General features: G+C 38.6%; 1 protein-coding gene across 3 annotated transcripts in view; it reads left to right on the top strand.

Moving 5' to 3' along the window:
- The window catches only part of PMS1 (PMS1 homolog 1, mismatch repair system component), a 50943-nt gene extending 30095 nt beyond the window's left edge, over positions 1–20848 (top strand). For all 3 annotated transcript variants that reach the window (XM_080398853.1, XM_080398854.1, XM_080398855.1), the window contains exons 10-13: positions 5303–5758; positions 6298–6428; positions 14203–14363; positions 17034–20848. In XM_080398853.1, coding sequence (XP_080254979.1) covers positions 5303–5758; positions 6298–6428; positions 14203–14363; positions 17034–17225 — 940 coding nt within the window. In that variant the 3' untranslated portion in view covers positions 17226–20848. The remainder of the gene's footprint in view (positions 1–5302; positions 5759–6297; positions 6429–14202; positions 14364–17033) is intronic.
- The last annotated feature ends 2469 nt before the right edge of the window (positions 20849–23317 follow it).

Below are 23317 nucleotides of genomic sequence, written 5' to 3'. Positions count from 1 at the left end.
GTTACCAATGAGTCACCTGTAGTGAAGTTAAAAAAAAATGTAACTTTCCAGTTATTTGTGAAAAATGGAACAGAAAATGATTTCTGACTTTTCAAGATAAGCGTCAGTATTGTGAGTTGTTGTCTTTTACTGTGCACAGATGTGCACTGCTGATTTGAGTTACTCATTTTGCCACTGTGCCGTGCAGCAGTTAGGGACAGTTTTGCTGAATTGTTATTTAGTGATAACAGACAAGAAAACGTACTGCTTGAATCCTGTGAACTTCTGTTTTCTAAGGGCTGCCTGTGTGTTGTCACTCCTGATGCACTGTCAATGAAAACTATCATGCTGATGGATGAGGCACCGTATAGTTCTTCGAGAGCTTTTCCAGCGAACACTTCTTTTTTATTGCTACAAAGTGAGAATTCTTTTTCAGGATTGGAACATTTGGTAAACTCCTTTCCTCTAAAGTTAGTACATATCCTAACCTAGGCTACCTCAGAATTGTATTTGTAAAACCCAATCAAATGACACAAGGAATTTCTTTTTCCCCTAAACAGCTATTCCAGTGCTGGTTCAGAGAGTATAGTACAGTTTGAATTTTAATCTGTTTCAGTCAAGACCAAATATCTTTTTAGATTACAATCAGAATAGCTAAATTCCATATTTTTTCTAAAATGAATTGTCACTGAGTCTTATATCACAGGTAGGGATAAGTCTATCTGCAAGCAAGCAAAATATTTTAGCCTAATTTGGGGCAGGGGTTGGATATTAGATGTATGTTGTTCTTTATGTGGAACTTCTATTACGGTAAAAGATTAATTAGAATAACAGATTTTGAGACATTCTAAGATAATTAAGAAAAAAAACCACCCAAAAGCCAAACCTTCCACAGCTTGTTTGTGATTTTATAAAATGTAAAACACTCCACGGCATCACACAAATGAGGAAAATAGAAGTAGTTCTTCAATAGGTTTACATGCAATGATTTGAATGCAAATTGTGATTTGTAGCAGAAAGTTTGAAAAATGCAATTTTGGTTCTAAAGAACAAACTCATTGGAAGTGGTGTAAAAATGTGTTTTCTTCATGCTAAGGAAGCAGGAGAGGGAATTAAGAAAGACCACTGAAAAGGAAATTATACTAGCCAAAGCAGCGTAATTTTAGCACTAATGAGAGATTCACCTGGGAGATTGCTAAGACAGAGAAGCTATACCTATTGAATTACTGCTAACATACCTGGTTTTTCTTTGACTTCTTGACTTTGAAAACATCTGCATTGTTCTGAATACCAGCTACATCAGAGTAAAATAAAACATTTTTATCTAGCTTTTGATTTACCTAATTTAAAGCTTACTAAGCAAGCAACATGCTGCGATCATAAAACCATATATATTTTTTTGTTTTGTCCATCTCTGCATTAGCAGAAATATTAATGTAACAGTAGAAATCTATTCCAATTATATTCATGCTTTTAATGAAATGAAACAAAAGGTTCTGCCAGCTGTTTCAGAAAATTTTAATTTGCTCTGGTTTAGCTTTTGAGATTTCATGGTTGCTTTCCTGGTACAACTGTTATGTTTAAGAGTGTGCCTACAGATTAACTTTTTATTAGTTCAGGAAGGAGACCTTTCTGGTAATGAAGTTTTCCTTATATGTAGTATTGAATATGGTATATTATATATAGTATATATATTTTCCTTATATGTAGGACCGAGTTCAGAGGATGTTGAAGTGAATGAAAGATTTACCACTAGTTGTATCGCTACATTTCAGCTTTGGTGTGGCTCTTTTCCACTTTTAATCTTTTAAAACTGCCTCAGAAAATAACAAATAGGAAGAGTAGGCAGATATCTGTTCCTCCAAGGCAACAATCCAGAAGACCTGTTGTACGTCTGGCAGAGAACATTAAGTCTTGCCTACCAGATACTCTGGATAAATTGGGCCACCTAGAGGTAACAGCAAATGTATATACGACTGGGCAGCCAAAGTGCTGCAGTTCTACTGAGTGTGCTATACCCCCAACTTCATGCAACCCTGCTTGTAAGACACCACTTTTCCTGGGCTCTAGTCCTCCACCCTTCTGTGATAGTCAGGCGTTTGTTACAATGGGTGTGCTTGGCTCCAGCATCTCTTTTTCATTCTGTGGCTCCTCCAGCAGGTTTGAGTGAGTTCAAATCCCTTTTGGGAGCAGTACAACCAACAGATGTCTCATAGTGACATAGGATGGCCTTTTCAAAACAAGCCAGCATTTATTACTCAACCGGAATGTAAAATGTTATGGTCTTTAGGTTATAATAGAAGAGGAAAGCTTCCATGCATGTCCATGTTGGCAGCATCGCATATCCCCCTGGTTTGCAAAGCCAGGGTTTAATTTCTTGCACTCACTCTGCTCTTACTTAACACAGCTTGCCTGTGTTTCTGGCCTTGATATTTCTTGCGTATCAGGCTGAGGTAGGAGTAGGAGAAGCCCCTCCAAGTGCCCTGACAGTGGCAGCAGTGGTTATCCTGAAAGTGTAGGAAAGGTTCAGAGCTAGACGCACGTTATCATGAGGCTAACGAATCGCCTTGTCAGCACTCTACAGTAATTCTTCATGTGTGTATTTGTACCTTGGGAGAAACATCATTTCAGGTAGCGTGCGTGGCCTTGGCTGGCTGTTGACAGGGAAGAGTATGCACATAGACAGTCATTAGCGGTAATGAACTTGCGTGTGGTAGCTTTTTATTGCCCGATAAACTTTCCATTCATCGCATGGCTTGTGTGTGTATATACATTATTTGCAACTCTTTCATGGTGGGGTAAATATACTTCCTTAGCAATTCCAGAAAAAAATCTTTTTTTTTTACTATATTTTAACCTTTTAGTTAACATGTTCCGTTTCTTTGGTTTGGAGGTCATTCGGTGGTACCGTCTGGTCATTGCCCTTCCATCGTATCTCTAGCTAGCTCCATTCATATACTGCCAGATATTAAGTGTGACTAATGGTATTAATATCTGGTATCAGCCTTTCCATTCTGCTGCTTGTCCCCAGCATCTGAGCAGTCATGATGGCAGGTCCATATTGTCCACTCCTAGGAAATGGTGCTAGTCACCTGAAACCTATGCATTTCAGAAGCAAACTGAAAAGCTGATGTGGGCAATTAAAAGCTTTTTTAAATTTTCGCAAAGCAAGGAAACACAGAACGTAATACTCATGGTGACAGTTTGAGTTGATTTGATTTCATTATGTGAAGAGGCTGATGCTGAGATGCGTTACATTCAGAACGTGATGCCTGTCTATTCTGGTCGCATCTACCCATGTGGCCATTTCCAGTCAGAGTTTACTCCAGATAGTCAAATTCAGATTATTTGTCTTAGAAGGCCTGAGAGAACTTATATTAAAAGGTTTTTGTTATATGCTACATGTTTTACTTAGGTTTAAGATGCAAGGGGAAAAGAAGAAATCATGAATCCATTTTTCTAGTTAAGCCAAAGCTGCCCGTGAAGCTGGACTTTGTTGTAGTCTTCCTCTCCCCCCTTGCACCCAGTTTTGCAAATTTCCTTGGCTTTAGGTTTTATAGCTTCAGGAAAGGATCCTGAATTTACAGTCTTAATTCACTAAGAGAAAAAACTGTTCATGTAGCACTTGTTGGTTATACTTGCCTCTGTGAAAGGATTTTTGAAAAGGCAAAGTTGTTCCCTTGCAGTTTGTAAACCTGCTGTTTTCTTTGCTTCTGAGCAAGTCACTGATAGTGATGTATATGAATTTGCAAAACCCTCATAATCAAAGCTTGTAAGGCTAGAATTTTGCTGATGGTAGCCTAAAATGACAGGCAAGTGGGAGTTTCTTTGCAAGTGCTTTTGTTTTGCGTTATCAGTGTATCACTGAAAGCTCAGTTCTCTTACAGTTAAATATTTTCCCCTATTAGAACTGGGTCTATTCAAAACAAAGTATGTATTGATCTGGTCAAAACTATAAATGTATTTGGGATAAAAAAAAAATCTGTTCAAGTGATTTCATCCATTCATTTTAAAAGGAGCAGATGTTTTTTATCTTAATGTTTACTCCATATTTTCTAGGACATGATTTATTGCAAGAAAGTATTTAAGCTGACTTTTTTAGTTAACTAAATATTGGTACCATATGTGAATGCTAGCACATCATAATTAATTGCAAATGGTGACCCTTTTGTTGACCTTAATTTTCTAGCATGCATACACATAATTGAATCAAACTGTTCCAGCAAGTAGCAATAAATAAATACAACCAGCTAAAATACTTATTTCCAATACTTATATATGATAGTACTACTTTTTTTTTTTTTTTTTTTTTTTTTAATTGAAGATAGGACTGGTTTAAATTACCTGCTAGAATTCGGAATATCAAATAAGGGCAGAAAGGAGGAGTTCAGCAAACCACTCCTTTGGCCTTCAAACAAGTAAGATTCATATGCAATAGACAAGTATAAGCCTGGCATCTATAAAGTTTTAGCTATCTTCCTGACATTTGTAAACTCATTAAGAATCCATTCAGGTTGTAGAGATTTAGTATGTAGTAATGTTTTAACCATTTGGACAGCATTTAGGAGTAGTTTGTTACTGAGTACTTTATGAAAAATCTGTAGGTTTATTAGTTACAGAATTCTGTGAAAATGGTGTCTATTCTGTATTCTCATGCTTTTTATTTATGTGGCTAATTCTAGGCTGTTTGAAGTCAAATGTACTTCTTTATATTAAGTGAAGCCTGAGGCTTACTTGTTGAGGCTCCAGACTCTTACCTAACTGCATGGACTCTCCTTGAAGTCTGTAGAGCTCTAGAAGCTTAAATGACTTTGTGAATTGGGCTGGATGTATCTGTGACAAAACTCCATCCAAAACTTATGTATCTGATTGTGAATTAGGGTTGAACACAGTCTTTGGGACTGAGGTCAAAAGCAACTTGCAGTAGCTCTTTGTATGATACAATTCACTCCTCCCCCTTCAGTAATTCAGGTTTTGCTGGCTGTCATGGAAATTTTGTCAATGAAATGAAATGAATTGATTGATTGACAGCTTTGCCTTTTCAAAAATCCTTTCACAGAGGCAAGTATAATCAACAAATGAAAAAATGTCAAGGAAAATTTCCAACTCATCATTTTCAAAGGGTAATGTAATACAGGCACAGTCCCTGATGTCCTTCTACCTCTGTCATATTGGAAAGCAGATTGACGTGGCTACTTGAATGAACCATGGGCATTGGTCTTGTCTGTTGAAATGGTTCATTTGCCTTTTGTTTTAGTATGTTGGGAGTTGAAATTTGGTGGGTTTTATCTGATTATGCTACTGGTTTGTTTTCTCCTTTAAGTTATGAAATAAAAGCTGCTAAAGACCTGGAACGATACAACAGAGAGGTCAGGAAAGCTATGGGACGGGCAGCACACCGACCAACGAAGGAGGCAGAAAAACAGAAACCCAAGCTGAAGACTTCTCCATCCAACCAGCAGAAGCTTGACAAGATATTTCATGCTCAGACCGAAAAGAAGCAGAAACCTGAACAGCCTAGAAAAATTGTCACGGTGCCTTTTTCTCTAAGTTCCTGTAGACGTCAGCTTCAGAGGCATCAGAAAAATGACTCAGATGAACACGAGCTTTTCCTGATCCGTCGTCCGAGTTTTCCTGATGTCTGGATATTTGCTACTGAGAAGAAGCTAATGTTGCTGAATCCATATAGATTGGAAGAAGCCCTGCTATGTAAGAGATTAATGATGAATCATAAGCTTCCAGTAGAGAAACTGGACAAGCCAATTGTGTTAGCAGACAGGTATAGTACAATTGAGCAAAAATTTATGTTATTTCAGTGTCATTTGATAATTATTTACAGTACACTTTAGTAAGACCCTGTTTGCTAATTCTGTCATTATTTGTACATTAATTTATCTATAAGAACAGGTTTTTGTTTTGTATACTTTTACCTTCTAGTAATAAGCAGGCCTGGTCATATTCCAGTTGAAGTAAGTATGACTTTTGACTGGTTTCTTTGGTAATGCAGTGAACACAAATTTCTTTCCCCAGAGGAGAATTAAATGCTCTACATTTTCACAACTTCACTCTAGCTAACTGACCCCCATGGGTTAGAGAATGGCTGAGCTAATTATTGTTATACGCCTAAACTCGACCACTCTTTAAGAAATGTGAGTACTTGTGATTTTATTTCTTTAAACAAATCGCTTTTTCAGAATACTTTAAAAAAATCTTGATCGCTCCCCATCACTTACTACTATTTTCTGTATTTTTCTCACAGTTTTAGTTTTCACATTAGGGATTTTGCTTTTTAACGCTTTGGGGATTTTTTTTTCCCAGTCTTATTGGTGGATCTCAGTATATGGCTGCTCTTTATAAAATGCAGAAGGATTACCAGAGTTTCAATGGATCAGGTTATTTGTCAGATCGAAGGCTTGTAGCAAATGGATTCCAGATAAAAGTGATAGAAGGTAAGATAACTTTAAAATCTTTCAGTTGTACTGGGGTTTGTTTCTTCTGATGTAACAGTTTAAATGATTGTTAATGTAGATCATCTTATGCCTAACCGTTTAAAGCCCTAACATCCCGATTTCCTTAAGCTGGAGATCTTATTACTTGGCAAAGAATGTAATTTACCTAGAACGTTGAGTAATGGAAACTGATAACTCAACAGAAAACTTTAATAGTAGTTCAAAGAATTCACTGAAATCCACATTTTCCTGACCTATTTTTTCTTCTTTTCTTAAAATGCTGCATGTCAATACCATTAAATGCCATTCTGACATAATTTAGATTAAACTAATGAGAATTCTTTAATCCTGGCAGCTTCTTCCAAGGTGATACTTAGTTGCCGAAGCTTCTGCGAGTGCATGCTTTAGCTGACTGCTTTTCAGCTGTTGAGCAGTTGAGGAGGTCCAGTAAGGAGCTGGATCTGGTTAGTGACTTAATTTATATCAGAGTTGTAACAGAGAGCCCAAAGGGGCCAGTAAAGAGAGAGAGACAGGATCACTACACCTTTTGGTAAGAGTTTGGCCTGACATTTTTTTTTTGAGACAGCCTGCTTTTCAATGCCTCTACACTGATCACAGAATAAATCTGTTTCATATGAGATCCTTTTATCTTAGCAAGAGAGACCAAATGTTTATACATTTTTCTGAAGAAAGTTTCCCATTTATAAGGGATGCTGTTGGAAACCCAGAGGCAACCTACCCAGGGTTGGTTCTGTGGATCAGGATTTCTCTAGCAGAATTCCAAGAAAAGCAAACGTCTTTGGGGGTAGTACCTAGCTGACAGCTCAGAGAAAAGATTCTCTATAAGAGCTGTTAGAAATGCTATAGCTTCATGTGTTACAGATCCCCACATATGTACAGTGATGACAGATCTACTGTAACATATGGGATCTTTTAAGGGTAGGTACAAAAAAGGGATGTAGAGCAACTCCTTCACTCAGAGGCTGCCTCTTGGGAAGAACAGAGCTAAGCTGTTTTCTTTACTGAATTGTGCACAGCAAAACCAGGGAAACTTCTTTCTAATTGGTAAAATCCCTACAGAAATAGCAAAAACTTTGTAGAAGAGGTGTTCATGGTAATAATATTAGATTGAATGATTAGGGGAATAAAACGCATACTGTAAGAGGCAGCTCTTAATAGGTTTATTCAGTCTAGCAAATCAAAGGCTGAGGAGGTCTATGATATATCTCTAGACAAATAAGGGAGAAAGGCATTCTTGCTTAGCCTTTTTGCTCACATACCTTTATTATTTTTCACCTCCTGATGTTGTAACTTTGCTCAAAATCTGATTAATGTAAACTAGATGTGAATAAAAGGAATGTGAAAATTTGACCACAGTTTCTAGGCAACAGCAGAGGAGAGTTGTTGACTGATCTTGTGGTACTGGAGATGGGAAACTAGTTTTAAGATAGCTTGATTAGTTAGAGACTGGAATTGTACAATGTAACAGCAAGGGGCTCGACACAGTAACTGGGAAGTAGTAACCACATCTTCCATCCTGTCTGCCTAAGTATTTGAAATTAAGGAAATGAAATCTTGTGAGGAAACTGTTCTCGTTTGCTTTACAGCTAGTGAAGGTAAAAGTGCTCTATATGCACTGTATAGGTCATCGAACCATGGTAGTGAGCTGTATCAGTACCATACAGTTAGCCCATATGAAGAATGGGAATCTAATTCAGTTCTTTCTCCCAGTCTTATATTTTAACTACGCAAATGAAACTTTAATAACATCTGAGGCTTGTCAGTCATGTTTATAAGCCTCTGCTGATGCCATTATAGCAGTTACAGCCTCTGTTATTAAAAGAGCATACCATTGCAGATGAAGGTAGAAATACCAGCAAACAAATGGAATTTCTCCCAGCCTTTTTCCAACTGACCCAAGGATTTTTACTTAATACTTCATCAGTCCCTCCTTTTCCTTTTTTCTTTTCTTAAACTCATCCCTGAAATATGATACCTTCTACAAATATGCTACTGTCTTCTACAAGTACTTATTTAAAGTTGATTTTTAGAAACACAGGTATTAATTATTAACAGTCCTTACTTGTCCTTCTCTGGGAATTTCACTATGCAGTTTGAGGTTCTTTTAATTTACAGATTCTTGTTGTATAACCTTTATGGAAGGTGACCTGTTAGACCAGGAGGGATTTGTCTCACTTACACATGAGTATTCTCTAGGATTTCTCAACTTCGAGAGAACAAGTTGATCTCCTAAAACATTCTTTGCTGTCCTTATAGAAGCATTTTTTTGTTCGCTGTCTGAATTCGGTGTCTATTTTTGTGGGTTTTCGAAACGTCAGACACAGCCTTGAAAGGGGGGCATTCAGATGTTGCTGAACTAGAAGTTGCCTCAGAAGAGTTTTGTTTCTTCAGGATATATTGTTAATGTTTTGGGACCGGGGTTGCCACTTTGCATGGTGGGTGACAAAGTCACAGCTTGCAGTGGAGAGATGTCCATCCATAATGCAATGTGTACTTAACCCACAGTAGCTGGGAGTTTCACCTTAGCAGCATCCAGAGGAGCACACATCCAGGTGTGCATGTACCTTTTATAATGCATTTTTTCGCAGATTTTTTGGTTAATTGGATCAGTCCTGGTATTTTCTGTTTTTCAACTGAGCTGTCAACTCTTTCTTGTTCTCAGGGTCCACTGTAGTATATTTGAAAGTCTCTACTTCCCTTTGGGTCTTCAAATCTGACATAGTCACATGTCCCTTTCTGACCGATTTCTAATTAATAGCCACTAGTGCATGGCTTCTTTCTTCATCCAGGGTTAAGAGTTTTATTTTCTGTAGTAGAAAATTTCATTTTTCTGACAAAGACAACCTCTTCTATGGCACAGGCAAAGGTTCCATTTCTTTACCTTTGAATTTGAATGTGAAAGTGGTATTTCTGTTAATTTCTTTTGGCAAAATAACAAACCTTTCAGTTGATCCAAGTGGGTAAGTCTGTGATGCCGTTGGTGGCTCAAAGATACCTTCCAAAACCAGGAACAAAGGAAACGTAGCCGTTCAAATTCAACATTTAGCAGTTTTGGCCACAGAAGAAGAGGCTTTCCTTTACCCATGGTGATCTCTGAAGAGGACTGTCAGTCTAGTAGGTTGCACTGATTATTTGTTTAAATCTCCACATGTATGTTGTTGAAGGAGAAGAGAAGGACCATGAGTATTGCTGCCCATTATCATATGTTAAGTCTACTCATAATATTCAGGTATGAGTTTGGAACACAGACCTCTTGCTTTGGTACTGAGCACCTCTCTAGGACTGTTTGCTAGATGAGTATGATGACTCAAATATAGATTCATTCCTTATTTCCTTGGGTGAGGCGGGGGGGAAGGGTACTGAGGGGCAAGCGGTGTTTTACAGGACTGACTGTTTATTTGAAAACAAGAAAATTGGAACAGCTACCTTAATTGGGAGGGTGACTTTGGTAATTGCCTTATTGCATTGTGCTTGCATCTCAACTGGTCTTTGCTAAAGATGTTTTTTTGCAGTTTAAATTCCTACCTTTTGACAACTTATGGTACAGAGGAACTTTTATAAAGACTTTGATTCTGATAGTTTCTTGAAAAAAATCCAGAAACCATGGAGCGTTGGGTTTTCCTTATTTTGGATGACTTGTCTGTAAGGGACAACTTCTCTTTATAGGACAAAAAAAAAAAATAAAAATCATTAGTTGTGCACTAAATTTGGCAGGTCTTGGGATTAATACTCAGAAATTGAATCTTACTCACTCAGAGTGCATGGAATTTGTAGAAATACAACTATACTCTTAAGTGGCCAAGACCTTTTAGCTAGTGGGTGGTTCTAAACTACAATTACTCTATTAACATACTGGCAGCCTTTTTTGTAGATATAGCGTGGACATGCCTCACTCTAAAGCCCATGGCACCCTGTGACACCAAATGCTGCTCATAGTAGGTTTCTGAAAGGTCTAATTAAGCCTTTTCTTCCTAACGAGGACTCTGTTCCACATGGAGTTTTATTCTTGTTTTGTCTTTTTGGTGGAAAAACTGAAGTTCTGGCAATGTTTTCCTTTTTTACAAATGCAGCTTTTGAATATTTATTTTTACAAGAGCGTAAGAGTTTCAGGCCTTACTTGCCTGTTGTTTCATTTGAGGATAAGTCTGTCTTTTGAATGGTCTCTTGTAAGGCAGGAATGTAATTTACCTTTGCTCCATATTGTTCAAGGACTCTGTATGATTGCAGCCAGAGTTGTTCCCAGGTATCATAGATCTTGGACGTGCCCTATTGTCTTCTTTTGGTAGACGAAGAACTTTTGTAATATCTTCTTGTTTCTTTTTATATTGATTGCTCAGCAGTCTGAGGAGTTTTCAACTAGATTTTTCTCTGGATAGCTGACAGTGAAAAACATGTTGTGAAATACCTCAGAAAATGCTTCTTGCTGCAAGTACGTCAGTTAGGCAAAATCAATGGTTTCTTTGTGGAACGTGCCAGTTGTTGTGATTTGCAAAGCTGTGACGCTGAGCTCCAGTCTGTCTTCCACTGCCCTCCCACCCCCTCATGTTCTGGCTTTACTGAGGCTTCAAGTGATGCTACCTTTGGGAGAGCAGTCTGTTTGCTTTTGCTTAACTGAGTGTTCTGCGATCTGCCAGACATTTGTTTGCTGGGTATAGCTTGCAATGACCCCTATGTACAGAGAAGCATTTCAAGAAGTAAGATGGATTACTTTCTGTCCAGTTCTTCTTAAGAGGTGTTTGTTATATGTACCTTCACTGTGCTTCTGTCTGTTTGCCTTTGTGAAAGTCCTAAAGAGAGATGTGAATTCTTGGCTGGAAAGGAGCTGGGAGCAAGGAACGCATCTTACTTGGTTTTGTAACAACGGTGGGCCTTGGGCCATGCTCCAAGGCAGGCTTCTGGGGTAGAATTGTCTGCCTGATAGAATATGTGTCCCAACATATATAACACAAAGAATGTGCTTACAAGGCCTTGAAGAGCAGTAATATATAAATAACCTATCTTCCTCGGTAATATAAGATGCCTCAGCTCTTGTAACCAACCAGTGGAAAATCATGCTGCTACATAATTTCAGTTTGATTTTGACCATAGACTGGAAGATAGACAGTCTTATAGTGTCACCTAATCTAGGTGGCAGCTGGAAGAGAACAGTTTTTCCTGGCCATCAAGAAGGAATTATGCAAAGATGATTGTGTATGCTTTGTTTGGAAAGAGAAAGGGGAAATTTGCAGCAATGAGAAATCCACATTTTTAGTCAATTGAAAGCTAGTTTATTTGTTCACGGAAATATTTTCCTTGGAAGTTGCAAAGCATTTCAGAGAAACTACCATGGAAACTGCTTGAAGACTGCTGTTTGAATACTCAAAAATCTTAACATGTATTTTATCAAAAATTTACAAGTACACTGAGGCTCGGACATCTGCTTATATCATCAGTTGTTGCCAGTACTGGAATCCCTGCAAAGATTTGCAGATAAACGCATGTTAATCAGTATGCAGTGGGCTACTTTTCTGCTTACAGTCTTTAGGCTGCAAAGGAGAATGACACACACACACAGAAATACCAAAGAAGAAAACTTAACCAAGATTTGTGTTGTTCTTATGTTAGACTTTTCTAAAGCCCCCTTTGGTGTTCAAATTAATTCAATGAGCAGTATGGTGAAGTCAAATCTGGCTGTCAAAATTTGCAGACAGGAAAATTGCTATTAGTAAAACTGAGGAACACTGAGCGTTAGCATTCTTGGTAGCAAGCATGTAGGATTGGTTCACTGGATTTGGAGAATAAAAAGAAGAAAAAGAAAAAAATGTTTTGCAAATCGGGACCCTCACTGTCATTCCTCATGAAAAAGAGGAAGCACTGGAAATACAAGATTTTCAATTGAAAATCTTAACAATTGAAACTTAACAAAATGTTGTATCCTGCCTCTGGTTACACATAGACAGGTAATTATTGAAAAGTCAAACAGACTAAGCTCTGATTTTAGAGATAAATCAGCATAATCAAATGGTCTGGAACAGTTACTCAAATCTAGTCTTTCATTAAAGCAAAGTTGGGATAAAAATGAAAAGACCTGGAGAAGGTTATATCCAGACTTTCTTTTTTGCTCCCATCTCTTACTTGCAGTTTTTCCCATGGGGAAATATTGACATAGTACATCATCTTATCTCCCCTTTAGTAACTGGTAAACTTTCGGATAGTTTAGCATTTTGCTTTAAGCTGAATCTGATCACAGGCTTACAGCAGTACATAACAAATGCGTCTGCTTTTGCTGGCTATGATTAGGGAAAGACAGCTTGACAAAGAGGAGGAGGACAATGCTGGGTGACAAAGGAAATAAAGTTTTAAATGTAAAGCAGTGTTGAATATGGAGCTGGAAAGTGGTTATGTGATTTTTTAATTATAATTTATTTTTTATTTTGGGTGGGGGACTTGTTTCCTATATCAAATTCCCAGTCTGGTCAAAGTGTCTTTTGCCATGAAGCTTTAAAAGTCACAACAGCATTATTTACCTGGTGACACACCCCTATTTAGAAAAATTTTCAACCAGCATAGTCCTCCTATTCATCTATGCTCTTATTTAATGACTGACAAATGAACAGTGCTTGGTCATGGGTAACAGTCTCATCCTATTAGCTAGTGAATGTACCTTGTGGTGACTTTTATTGCATATATATTTTCTCTCACTTCTGAAATCTTTCACATTGTTGTTTGGATTAGGAAGATGAATGATCAATCCCTTATCAGTTTGTTAGTTTAATCCACTTTGTAGCAGTCTATTTGTCTCCAGCTGTTTTGACTTTGCAAAAACCATTTGTGGCTGAGGCTGAATATAATTTATCCTACCTGGGGCCATTACACAACAGTGGATTTATTTTCATTACCCATTGTATTCTTCCGTGCTCTGCTTGTGAAGCTCTCTACTTCTTTGACTTGCAGTGGAGGAAAAAGGAAGGTAGGCAGGTGGGTTGGCTTGAGATTTCTGTGCACCCAACATGAGTGAGAGGAGGAGCTCGGAAGGACTGCACGGGAATATGTGAGCGTGACCACTGAAGAGCTTGCTCCTGACTGGGAGTGGAAGTGAGCTGTACAGTAGCAACTTCAAAATCAAGCAGATTTTTTGCAAGTGGTGTGAATAAGAAGTGAAATCTCTTACACCTCAAAGATTGAATAGATGTTTTGTTGGGAAGGCTGTTTAAATGTTGTATTCATCATTCCCATTGAGAATGGTACCTGCTACAGCAGTGATATATGAATGGTAGTATGGAGTCTTGAGTTCTTTCCTTGCTGCGGTAGGAGGAAAAAATGCTATTTATTTCAGCAGAAGCTGAATTTGTTACGATAAAATTTGGACTCCTGCAGATGTTTAAACCAGTTGCATAGGACATAATGCCAACACTTGGGTTTTATTTTTTTCCAACTAAATCGTATTTTTTTACTAACTTCTACTTTAATTAAAACTATGCTCAAGACTGGGAATGCTGCAAAACGTTCTAAGTATATAAACAGTGCCAGCTAGGATTTGAATAAAAATAAGCAGAGGTGTTTGTGATGTGAATAGGCATACATCATCATAACAAAATATTGGGCAAATAAATGCTTTTCAGTCCAAGGGAGGAGCAAAAAACTTTTCCTAATTGTATTGAATTTGAGAGACTAATGTACTAAGTGTTTTTGTATCAGTTGCGTTTTCTCTGAATTGCTCCAGAATAGAGATCAAAGCAGTGTCTAAATTACTATTTTGTTTCTTTATTTTCAGGTACTTCAGCTACAGAAAGTCATATGGAAATAGAAGGGATGGCAAATTGTCTGTCATATTATGGTATTTCTGATTTGAGAGAAATTCTGAATGCAGTAGTTAATGGAAATGCAAAGGAAGTATATGAATGTAGGCCTCTCAAAGTGATAAATTACTTGGAGGTAAGACAGAAGTTTGCTTTTAAGTATTGGCCAGCTAAGCTTATAATAAATCCTTAAACAGCTTGAAAATCTTTTTTCAGCTTTCTGTTTTGATTAATGTAGTTCAGTTCTAAACAGAAGTTACTTTTGAAAAGAAGAATGTCATATCCTCTCTGAGGTGTATGAGTTCTGCATTGCTTATCAAAATACTTCCATCAAACATATCCAAAAGCAGTCGTCCCATGTGATATTATATGTGCTGAAAGCTCATGTTCACAAAACGTTTCTCTATAGACAGTTTTCAGACTAGAAAGGCATTTCTCCATGTTAAAATACAGAACTGCCATAAAATTACTTTACAAAGTCTAGAAGGCACTTGGATCAAGAACAGTTATTGATATAAATCTATGAAGAAGTTCTAAGATGGTTTAAGTAGATGTTAATTGAAGCTTAATTCTTACGTAAACGTCAATGAGATGTACATCATGAAAATCAGAAAGTGCACCATTTCCACTCGAAGAAAAATTCCTACGATTCATTCCAAAAAAAGGACAGAGAGGGACAAATGGAAAGTTTTTTTTTTTCCCCAGAAAAGCAAGCTGTCACATTAAGACATTAAAAAAAAAAAAAAAGAAGTCTCACATACAGTGAACTCCATATGCCTCTGCATACAAATACTGGTATTTAGTTCACATCAGTAGCTTCTGCAATTAAAGGAAGCACATACTGATAACTAGCAGTCTTGTAAGTCCACTTGATTCGATGCAATAGTGACTGAGTTCTGCAGTCCACTGACAGAGAGGAAAACCCTGTGTTCTTCACAGGCAGCCAGCGTTATTGGTTGACAGAAATACGGTACCTGAGTAAAAGAATCTTTAATCTGTTTTCTTACAGAAGTTATTGTGCAACAGTTGGAATTGGAATGACTTGGTAATATTTGATATGCAGATAGATAAAATCATCCATCCAGGGACAATAATGGGCATGAAGTTTCAGGGACAACTAATACATGTGGTGCTAGTTAAAGCTGGGGTAACTAGCAATAGCACTTTTCTATCTCTTCTCATCTAGATGTTTCACTAGCACTTAAGATCTGTATTCAAAAAGGTTACCAAAATACATGTTAAGTCTTTTCTTAAGCATTTGCTAACGTGCTTTCCTGGGTCAGGCTACTTCAAAAGGGGACCTAAGTATTTACACAGAATATGTGTTTCCTATTTTAAACACTTATTGTACAAATATTTCCCTGTCTTTTGGAGGCAGTAAGTTTACAGCTGCCTTTGGAGCAAGTGATTCTGTTGTGTTCTGCTGGAACATTCTCGTGCAGTCATGAAAGAAGCTTAAGGAAGGATCATTCCTTGTTTGTTGAGACAGGAGTGGTGTGTAATTTGGTCTGGAGGTGGAAACTTTATTTCCTGTACTTGCAAATACCCATCAGTCAGTCAGATTGTGTGGAATGGAGTTGGTTTAGGTATAGGGATAGATATACTATACACACATATAAACGTGTGTGTAGTATATCTATATAAAATTATACATATAGATATACACATACCTATAAAGGTATGTATCAAGAGATTATCAAAGGAAGGCTTATTAAGAGCAATGTTTATCCTGTGAGGAACTGTTTAGAAAGAAGGTGCATGTACAGCAGTAACAGTAGCTGGAAAATACATATTAACTAGGAAGTATACGTCTTGTTGTCATGGGGAAAACACCTATTAAGATAAGCACCGAGTTTTTTGACTGTTCTGGGGGTTAAACACTGGCAATGCCATTCACTGTCATGTTCAGAATTGCAGCTTTTATCATAAGTTTCATGTCTGGGCAGGCAGCATGTCTGCAGCTTTTGCTGTCTTTTGGTAGACACAGAAAAAACAATAGGGCAATGGTTAAAGAAGCAGCCTTCCTAGGTAGAGAATGGTCCACAGTGATTGTTTTTCCACTTGGAAAATCCCAGGCAAACAAAATGAGAAGGTTCAGATTAAAATGTTATGAACGCTGCTTCGGGTTTGTATGATGTGAAGGGAGATTGTATGCCACATCCATTTCTGTCCAGGCAACATTACTAAAGAACAGAAGAGAAGGCAATGGCAGGAAGGCCCATCTCGGAGAAGGAAACAAAAAACCTGGCAACTTCTTTTTGAAGTTGTTTGATTCTTGCAGAGGGGTGCTTCAGTAATTGTGTTTAGCACTCACTTCTGCTTTCTGGTATTGTGGGATAACTGGATGCAATAGGCAATAGTTCATACAACAATCTAAAATTTCACTATAGCATTTGAAAAACTTTGTTTAGCTGAGTGTGTGACTTCATTTATGTTAGTTCTAAAGTCTGTGGTGTAGAATGTGTCTTGTGAATGGGTAAACATCTTCAGCTGATACTGGTGCCAACAGGAAATAAGATACTCAGAAACACAAAGCATCTTGCAGAAGTGGACCCCAAAAGAAAAAGAATGCAGACATGACCAGGAGACTGTGTGTGACTCCACTGTAGAAGTGTCACAAAATGACCAATAAGATATGTTTAGAGTTACATTTGGGTTTCTGGGATGCAGAATATTTATCAGCAGAAAAGAGTGACCTTTAAACAGTGCATGCTTAATTTCTGCTTTCTGGTAGCCCCAGGTTAATGTGTTAAAAAGCAGTACTTCAAAACTATGGGGGTTTTGTTCTTGTTTTTCCTTTCCACAGGGAGAAGCAGTACGTTTAACTCGGCAGCTGCCCTTACATTTGTCAAAAGAAGATGTACAAAACACAATTTACAGGATGAAGCAACAGCTTGGAAAGGAAAATAAAGGCTGTGTTCATGGTCGTCCTTTTTTTCATCACTTAGCAGATATTCCAGAAGTTGACAAGCACAACTCCATGGAAATTATTCAGTAAATGGAACATTTTGTTTGGGATCATATTTCTCTTGCTTCATTTTGATCGTTACTCTGTAATTTCAGTATGTTTTGTGCAAAGCTTTTGTATAATGACTTTTCATTATCGTATGTTTTCCTCCCAGAGACTGTTTTTATTTAAATCCAAATGCTACTTGAAAACTGAAAATAAATATTATAGAAAAACAACTCATCGATATTTTTTAAAAGAATTTATTAAACAAATGATCTCAACTACTTTGATGCTTTTCTTATTTCCTGCAGGTTTAGAAAATACCAGTAAGTCAAAATTTTTAACATGTCATTAGAGGTTGCTTTCAACAAAGCCTGGCAGAGTTTATTGTACTAGGGAGATGAGATGTTAATTTTCCAAGGAATGCCAGATAGCTGTAGGTATTTAAATGGGGCATTGCCATATGCAGTTGTTGTATTTACACTTTTATGGTGGTGTATTTCAATTTGGAAATTGTTAGCTCGCATAAGTGAGTATTGAAGTTGCTAGTGTCTAATCTCCCAAAACATTTTTTTACACACTTAGAAGCGTGATTCTTAAAAGTATAGCACACTTAAATCTTTAGATCAAGAAAAACTGGCCAATGACTTGAAAGATGAAAGGATCAGAGTCACAGGAGCACGGGTTAGCACTGAAAGTAGATGCCAATAGATGTATGTTGGTGCAGTGCTGTACACAAACTCTTTGGGGGTGGGAAACATAAACTGTCCTCGCTCAAGGGCAATGTGGCATAACTGGGGCAAAGTCTGCTGTACAGAGCGCTACTGATTCTGCTAAACTTGTTCATTCTCCGTCTACCAGAACGTAGTATTTACTCCTCTATTTCCAGTAGTAGCCTTCTGTAAAGCTATCTGATCGTGCCTTCTGCGTATAGCAGTGCAATGTCTTTGGGAGAGTATGTTTTAAAAGTTTCAGGAAAGATCACCTGACAATTGCTGTCCATCCCAGTTGTTCTGTTGTTAGCAGACCTTGGTGCTGTGAAACGCAGTGGTACGACCTAGCTTTGTGGGGTTGCTGTGGCTGCTAGGTAAATGGTTGAAGGTTGCTGGAAGACCTGAGCACAAGCTGTTTTGTGGGCGGGAGTATCGGACCAGGCAGGCAAATGTGCAATCTGAAAATGTAAATTACTGATCTGTTGCTCTGGATCAAACGATGCTGAACTGGTGAGCTAAGTTAAGAAATCACAGCACAGCACTACCTGACAACATCTAAATTCTAAACTGAGAGGTAATGATTATGGGTTTATGCCATTTGAAGTAAGTTTATCCCTTTCATAAAGAGCAGGGATAATTGGAGGGCACAAGCAGGATATCTTTCCAAACTTAAGCGGTGAGCAGGGTACAAGATGAGAATGTCACTGGAAAACTGGACGCTTGTTGGCTGTAAATGTCACTCGGTGCAGAAGATATGAATTTTTAGAATGGAAGTGAGAACGTGGATGGAGACACAGGAAGATGTGACTCTTGGCTCCGAGGGGGAAACAGGATCCCAGCCTTGCGGTGGATGCAGAAGGTTATATTTGTTTATTTTTATTCTTGTTTGGATACAAACTGTGGGAGTTTAGAGAGTAGCCATTGCAGTGAGAAAAGCCAAAGGCAAGCTGGAGAATGGAAATTTATCTCCAAACTTAAGTTTGTTTGAAATTCAATGGATATGTTCACTGATTTTAGTCCGTTGGGAGTATGATGTGTTGTATTTCATGAGATTGTTAATTGCCAATTCTTTTCCAAATGGTAAAATAGCTGTATCCTAATGATACTGGAGCAAATGCTAGTGTCTTTGATAAAACTAGAGTCAACATCCAGTGCTTTCATGTAACCGTACCATTGCAGAGGGAAAGTTGTTTTAAGTATTCAGGCCCTAGGCTGAGGATAAAATGTGATTGGTAAATCGGTACTCACAGGTGCCAAGGTGGACTTAGTTGCTATGGGAGCAAACCAGGGTCGGGCATTGCGGTCAGGTGCACCCAGTTAGGCAACTGGGAGCTGGGTCTTTCCTACGCCCTTCCTTCCCCCTATCCTGGCTACGTGGTGGGCTGCTGTGGAGGTCTTCCTTAGGTAGGCGTACTCCTAGTTTGGTTCTGTCTTGGGGGGATATTGATGGGTTGTCGTGTGGCTGGGTGCCAGCAGCGAGTGCCGTAGCACAGCTTTGGAGCTGCAAGCCTGGGTGTCTGCCTCCCAGGGTACTCGTGGCTGGGGTGCAGGCTGAAACGGTGAGTTGCTCTGATGCTGTGCTGATGGGGGGTGGGGGTGGGCTCGAGATGGGGCGCGTCTTCTTGCTTTATGTGGTGTGGACAGAAGGAAGCGTTACTGTTTCTAGAGATGCTCTTAGTGATGCCTTCGGTGATGCATCCATTTTATGTTCCTTATTTAAATAAAAGAAATACCCCAGTCTGAGATCTACAAGTGTAAATGAAGTCAGACGATGTGCTGGATTTAACTGCTGTTGCAGCAGCACCTGGTGCCACTCGGCTGTTTCATGAAGTGCCGAATCCCAGGAGGCTCTCCGGGATGGGCTGTTCCAAAGGAAGAAGAAAACCTAAAATACGTAACGATGAGTAGGCTTGGTCATAGTTGTGCTGTATGTCTTACCTCAGCGGGAGAAGCAGCGGGGCAGGACGTGGCAGGCAGGTGTCCCTTGGTGCGGACGCGTCCTTGCACCCCGCAGCGGGACCCACCTGGAGCGGCCGGGTCGGGGCATTTCAGGGGACTGCGAGTATTTGCGCTGCCCTCTGCTGGCATCTGATTTTTGTACAATTTTGACCACTTCAGTAATGTGGAGGCAGGTCTGAGGCTGACCCTGCACGAGCATCGTTTCTCCCAGGCTTTCCGTCACCTGCAAGTCAAAGTGTTGTCGCTTACGACGCTTCCCGTGGCGTGCGTGTTTGCCTTCCGAAAATCTGCCTCGCGCAGGTAGCGCTGTGCCCTCGGTGATAGTTGGGAGCTTTCCAGACTAAAGCACGAGCTGGTCACAACATTTTAAACCTCTTTTGGTTGTATCGAGCTTTGCATTTTTCAGAGCCTGGTTTGTACGGTCGCTTGGGGCAGGTTCAGGTGCTGTGCTTGCAGCGCAGGGGTCCGCCTCGCCCAAATTCTGAAAAGTTACATATTGTTGTAATAGGAAACTATTGAATATCAATTTCCTTTTTAAATACAGGAAGATGTCATTGAAAAAAAGAATTATTTTTCCCTGCATGTGAATATGGGTGTAAGTATGAAATGGAGGTAGTGCCTTTCGCGTATTTCTTTTCTGAATGTATGGAGAATCTTAATAATGAAGTCTCTGTTGTCTCTCAGTTAAGGAGTGCGCGTGTGAAGCGATTCGGAGTATTTCTGGGGATTTTTTTCTTCCTTTAATATGAATAGTAGCAGTTCAGAGAATAATAGCAAAAACAGAGGAACACTTAACTTCAGGAGCACTTAGCCGTCGTTGGCAACAGTAAAATCTACATGGTATGATTTGATAAAATGGATTCTTCTCTATTTCCATATTATAATAGGAAATACTTTCCATATTTTAATATGGAATATTTTAAATATCTAGCAATAGAATCGATTCTCCCATGCAACACTCTATTTAGTTACACAAGCACCCGTTCCTTGGTCTCAGTTTATGCAAGTGGTCTCAGTTTATCCACCCCCGTCCCCCCCCATGCATATTGCTATTACTTTCATGAAAGTAAGCATCAAAAAGCAACTTCTTAGGTTTTTGAAGAGGCTGTAATACCTGGTCTTCAGAGCTTGTTTTATCTTCTGTAATGCAGGTCAAGTTTTTGTTTGCTAGGGGGGGGTTGGTTTGGTTTTGTTAAACATAACCCTGAATTAATTTTTTTGGCTGCAATAGCAGTATCGAAGGATTCTGGAATGGTTTGTTTCATTTGTACCCGGCATTTAACAGGCTGGGTTAGCAATTGTAAGAAACTTTAGGTACATCCATTTAATTTTGCAAATGGAAGGCTACCAGAAGTAGCTTTTATTTCCCCCCCCCCCCCTCTCTCTCTCTAAGTATGGAGTATCATATCGGAAATTATGGAGAGTATAAATGTGGAAATGTTAAATCTTTTGTTAATGGCTTCGAATTAAGCACACATTGTTGCAGATGATTTGGAGGACTTATTTAAAGTAAATATACAATTTCAAGCTCAATTATCATTCATAGTTTAAGTGAACATAGTGAGATATTAGGTCTGTGAATTTGATACAGTGTTACTTCATAATTACGATGCTTTTTTACAGTAAATTTGATATAGAACAGTTGCTAAAGGAAAGCTGCTGAATAGTGTGACCAACCGTTTTATGGGACACATCTGGTGCATTAGTTCAGGATGTGCGCTGCAGAAGAACAGAGCCCTTTGCACAGAGTGAGAAGGAAGCTAACTCCACATGTATACGTTTTGCGGACATGCGGAGAGGTTGAACAATTACGAGTTAATTGTGTAAGCTAATAGGAGGGGTGTTTGCAATGTCATTTCAAAATAGCTAAGGAGGAAATGGAGGAGAATTATTGTTTTAAAATCTCAAATGAACGGTTTACACCTGTTAATGTTACATTTAGAACAGCTGTTTCTTTTATTATCAGTAAACAGATGCAGAAAGTAATGGAATGTTTTAAAGCAATATGTTAATCCTGTCTTCCACTACTGAACATTCTCACAATATCATGATTAAATATTAACTGTAATGCTGCTGTTATCTGCAGCTACAGAATTCTTACTTATTTTTGTAGCTTTTGTAGCTGAAGTTGTAAACATTTATCCAAAGTTATTGTAGTCTTTCATCAACCCATCATAAGTCTTTTTCCACATCGGTGATTTTATTGATGATTTCATTGGGCTGAATTACTCAGCCAAAGCGACCCTGACTTTGGTCATGCTCAAAGGCTTTTTTCTGTATTTGTAGTTTCACCCTGAAATGAAACAAGCTATATTTATAAGGGGGGGGGGGGGGGGGAGAAAATCGCTCTTGAGGGCCCAGTCTAACACACATTTCTCATGAACTCCCTGTGAAGCTGGTTGGTATTATAGGTGAAGCGTTGCCAGAGCATGCTCGGTTAGGTCCAGCACCACATGTGGGGATAGTACCAAGGATGTGGTACAAGAGAGATACGGGGTTAGTGCATGGGATTTTTTGGTTTATGTGAAAATAATTTTAATATGTTCATTTATTTTCTGTGTGTCTTATGATATATGACTAGTATCGTGTTACTAAGGCTTTGAAAGGAAGAACAGCTATGGTTCTGACAGCCTCTTGGAAAAAAGTGCCTCAAAGCTGCAGATGCAATACCATGTGTACTTAGAAAAAACCAAAACACCCAAGTATTTCAAAATATTTAAAAATCAGTGCCTACACTGACCTGAAGTTTCCTAGAAACCAGCACCTGCAGCTCAGATGCTCAAAGGTGGCAGTAGTATTTCTTCACCTGGAAAACACATCTGTCTTAATTTTAGAATTACAGTATCTGAAAATGTTCTAAAACCCGAAGCATTTCCATGAAATAACGTGTGATTGTGGAGCATTACTAACTCAGCACTCCAAGAACGGAAGCGCAGAAGATTAGTACTGGAGAACTTGTTTGGCAGATTAGTTTTCAGGAAATGTAGAGACCAATGAACATGGCAGCTGCATTATTAAAGCACTGTATTCAAGCCCAGGTCAAATTGTTCATTCATGCATGGAGTAACTCAGCATTAATTGAATCATTACATTTTTCAGATATTTCAGACCACTGATATTTTTCGCTTCAGCACTTAAAATGCCTGTTTAAATCACAATATCCACAAGGAGCAAGGGTTTTGACAGAGGAATGCTGTGTGGAGCGTCTATACGTGAGTGTTCACTTGTCAGGTCATTGCAGTGACAAAACTGCAGTGGCAGAACTAAGGTCCTACCTTATTTCCACTGTCAGGGCAGCCTGGTTCTGGTTTTGGAGGGTTTTGAAGATGCTTAGTCAGGTAAAATTATCCAAGTTGAGGTGAAATAAAAAAGAGGTGCTGTCTTTCCTTGTTCTTGTTAGCCTGGTACTGTTTATGTTCGATAAATGAGAGAGAGTGTTCCTGACGAAAGGTGTGAGAACTTATTTTC

The sequence above is a fragment of the Falco punctatus genome (assembly GCF_963210335.1).
Source record: "Falco punctatus genome assembly, chromosome: 8".
Lineage (NCBI taxonomy): Eukaryota > Metazoa > Chordata > Aves > Falconiformes > Falconidae > Falco > Falco punctatus.
Note: the sequence above shows the minus strand (reverse complement) of the source record. Positions and strands in the feature narration are given on the sequence as shown.